The sequence below is a fragment of the Penaeus monodon genome, chromosome 20 (genome assembly GCF_015228065.2).
Source record: "Penaeus monodon isolate SGIC_2016 chromosome 20, NSTDA_Pmon_1, whole genome shotgun sequence".
NCBI classification, from domain to species: Eukaryota; Metazoa; Arthropoda; class Malacostraca; order Decapoda; family Penaeidae; genus Penaeus; species Penaeus monodon.
In genome coordinates, this window is record NC_051405.1 from 44,274,279 (window position 1) to 44,278,149 (window position 3,871).

The following is a 3,871-nucleotide window of genomic DNA, read 5'->3' on the forward strand; positions in this document are numbered from 1 at the left end:
TAAGTTTGGAGATCCGCTGTTACGTGTAAATAATGCTTTTACACAGCAGCTTCTAAACATTTTTCTCTTCTATGGCATAATCAAAAGAAAGAATGAAACGGATTCGGGGTGTGGAGGCTCCTCGAAAGGCGACCCTCAATAGCTCATGCGTGAATCCGGTCCTTTATTAGTATGTATATGATTGTTATACATGTATTTCTTCAGTAATAAAATATCTTTTTAGGTTTATTGTCCTAAGATTTTAGATATTATCTATTGCCACGTAGCAGACTTTCAATTTTACTGCAGTAATAAGGGTATCATTTTATCGAGTCTGGGCAGTTCAGATTTTTTTTTATTTATCAATACGGTTAATCATATCGTCTTATTTTCCATCTTTTTCATGAACGTGGGCTTAATCTTCATTGAGTTGGTCTTGTAATCATTTTGATGTGGTTTGTGTTTGAGTAAATTTGCATTTTGTGTATTTGCAGGAAGGGTACAACAAAAGATGGTTTTACAAAAAAAAAACATTTAATAAAACGACGTTCTCATTTACAAGAGATCTACCCAAAATGGGTATCAGGTACAATAAAAATTTTATCTTAACATATTCAATATCTATACATACTCCAAAGGAGTAAATTTACAATTCACCGTGCGATGAAGAAAACCTTAACCCTAGGGACTTCCATCTCGATCTATTTCTTTGCGGCCTTCTTTCGCTGCAGGCTTCTTGGCGACCTTCTTCGCTGCTGGCTTCTTGGCGGCCTTCTTTGCTGCGGGCTTCTTGGCGGCAGGCTTCTTAGCGGCCTTTTTGGCGGCGGGCTTCTTAGCAGCCTTCTTGGCGGCGGGCTTCTTGACAGCCTTGGGTTTGGCTTCAGCGGCGGGCTTGTTGAGTCTGAAGGAACCAGACGCTCCGGCGCCCTTGACCTGCTTGAGGGCACCAGTGGTCACGCCTCGCTTCAGGGCAAGCTTCAGCTGGGTGGCGGCGGCCTTGGGGTCAACCTTGTAGGTGGCGACGATGTACTTCAGGATGGCCTGGCGGGAGGACCCGCTGCGCTCCTTCAGGGCAGCGAGGGCGGCGGCGATCATGACGGAGTACTTGGGGTGCGCCGCGGGCTTCTTGGGGGCCTTGGCCTTGGGTGCCTTCTTCGCTGCGTCAGCCATTGCGGGGAGAAGTTGTCGTCGAAGTGTCTCGTGCAGGAGGTGCTCGGCGGAGGCGCGGGAGGCGAGAGAGTGTCGCGTCGGACCTGGAAATTCTGACTATGTCTTCGTTCGCGGACGGAAAAGTAGCGCGTCGATACTCGCGCCCGTTTTCGGTGAGTTTGAGAGGCTGCGCAAAGGCATCTGTGTTTGTTATAATTACTTTGCTAATACATTTATTGCCATATGACTTGTTACTTTTTCTTCTACACTCGTTCCCTTGTAGTAGAGTAATTGAATTTTATGCCTATATTTCTAGAATAAATGTGCGATCACTGAAAGGCGAGTTATAGCCTTATTTCTCCGACAAGTAGCTCAAAGATACACCACCCACTCTTATTACAAGTGAAGTATTAGCTTTATGCCACGTCCTGATACAATTTTTATAATTTATACTTGCTGATGAATAATTTATCCTTAACATAAGATATAGAAACATGTATTAAAGTATATCCTAATACCGTAATATATAGCCAAACTTGAGTGAACTAACACAAACTCCTGGCCCGCCGCCATCCCTACATCGCCCTCAAAACCCATCATTCTTTTGCTAAATATTTTATGTAAACCTTTATCATAAGCTATTATAATAAGCTCTTGTAATATAGGATGTTAATCTACATCTATAGAGAGCATAAAGTCCTGATAAGTGACCCAAAAGAGCGTGTATTTAGAAAGAAAATGCCTGCCCCTATACAGCAGACAGGTTCAGCCGATGCCTCTCTTGTTGGATAGAGGCAACAGGAGAAGCTTTGCTATGTTACTAAATAAAGTGCATTTTAATTGTAATAATAAGAATTTTTGACAACACTGCATTAAAGAGAAGGTTAAGAGATTATACTGTGCAAAGTATAAGGGCTGACACTAGAGAAATAAGGAGAAAAATAGCCTTTGAAACTGCATGTAAGAGGCTGTCCTACTTGAAGCGTAGGGGGAGACGGGCCGTGAATTTTTACAAACAATTTCTTTCAACTTTTCTCGCCGAAGAGAGGATGAATCACTGAAATATATATACCATAAATTAGACAAAAAATTCATTCATCATATGAGGTCTGATAATTGACGGTCCTTATCCAGATATAATACAATTTGATGATGATGTTTACCAGGGGGCGTGTTGCATACGGACCAAGTTCCCCTGGCATGTGTGGGAGGCTGAGGACAGATGACATTCATATCTGTATCATTTGCAAAATAATTCTAATTTTTTTTTGTGTTTTATTTATTAAGATATTGAGTATGTAGTTCGAAAATCCCTTGATGTTAGAGAAGATCTCTCACCAGGAATAGCTCTACAGTTGAAATAGGTCCAATGTTCATTAGTCCTGGAATATAGGGACACTCACCTCTTCACACCTGTAATTATTTTTTAATTAACAAAATATAACATATCGCCTAAAAGATACAGAATATTGGACATTAAACTTGTGATGGATGTCACAATCGATACTTTGACTGATGATTACGTTTTCACATGTTTTGACTCTAGATATTATAAATTAGGCCTATAGATATATGCATGGTATTCTTGCTGTGTTGAATGGAGAACCGACGCTTAATTCAGTATTTCAGGGATATAACTGAAAAGAAAATATAACTACAGACTACGTGTGATAGAATTTTACAGTTTTTTTAGATACAGCGCCGAGAAGCTCTTTTGATAAGTTAACGCCAGTAGATTAAATGCCCCATTTAAGGGTCTTGCCAAATCGTGCAAGGAAACTGCAAGGTTGTTTGTATCTTGTGCAACACTTCCGTTTGCTGTATCTTTGTGCCGTTTGTTATTTACTTCTACATATTGTCATAATGAAAATTCGTGACCACATATTTCATAGAGCTGCTGGGGATGCATGTTGATGTTGCAATGTAGGTCATGCATTCTTGTTTTATGTTTTCATCGATTGCGAATTATTCTATATAATCGTGCAATAATACATTTATATTAATCTTGATGGGCTTTGCCGTTTGAAAATACAGTATGTATATATTACTAGTTGCATGCACGCAAGATATTCGACAAAACGCCGAATAAATGAACAAATGGATAAATAAGATGAAAATAAAATCATAAACAGATATAGATACGAGTATTAGTGAAGACATATGCAAAGAGGTTCACAGACTTAAAATCTTAACACATCACATATGAATGAAAACAAGACATTGAAGATACGAGTCTGCAATGAAAAAAAAATAAAAAAAATCAATAATCATCTGCCACAGAACAGCAGTTAAAGAGAGAACAAGATAGGTCAGATACCCATCTTGACCTCAAAATGGCCTGCCGTTGCATAGGATGAACGAGCTATGTAAACAATTCTAGTTTACCCTTCGTTTTTTTCTCATCCCCCCCCCCACACACACACCTGTTTTCTCCTATTTCCATTTCTCTCGCCTGTACTTGCGTGACGTAAACAAAAAATTGAATTGCGTAAATGCAACACGTGATATTCATTTTTTCTTCTGCGATTTATCCTGCATTGACTTAACGTTTTATATATTCACAGAATTTTTAAAATTAATGTGGCTGCATCTCAACGTTCACTTTGACTTGAAATGTTAGAGTCAGCCGTGATGATGATGAGAACGGCTGCAGTTGTCAAAACGTACGTTGTTATAGGAAACTCAACCGGATATGACAGGCTGACTGTGAACAAATTTCCCATAGCTAAGACACTGACGATCG

The 3,871-nt window shown here is 39.6% G+C and overlaps 1 protein-coding gene across 1 annotated transcript; it reads right to left on the reverse strand.

Moving 5' to 3' along the window:
* Positions 1-730: 730 nt before the first annotated feature.
* Positions 731-1,234, reverse strand: LOC119585860 (histone H1-delta-like; the record flags this gene model as incomplete). Its single annotated transcript, XM_037934592.1, is given in 1 exon segment — positions 731-1,234. A coding segment is annotated over 1 exon segment (419 nt), but the record flags the coding sequence as incomplete, so codon positions are not given.
* Between the last annotated feature and the right edge of the window lie 2,637 nt (positions 1,235-3,871).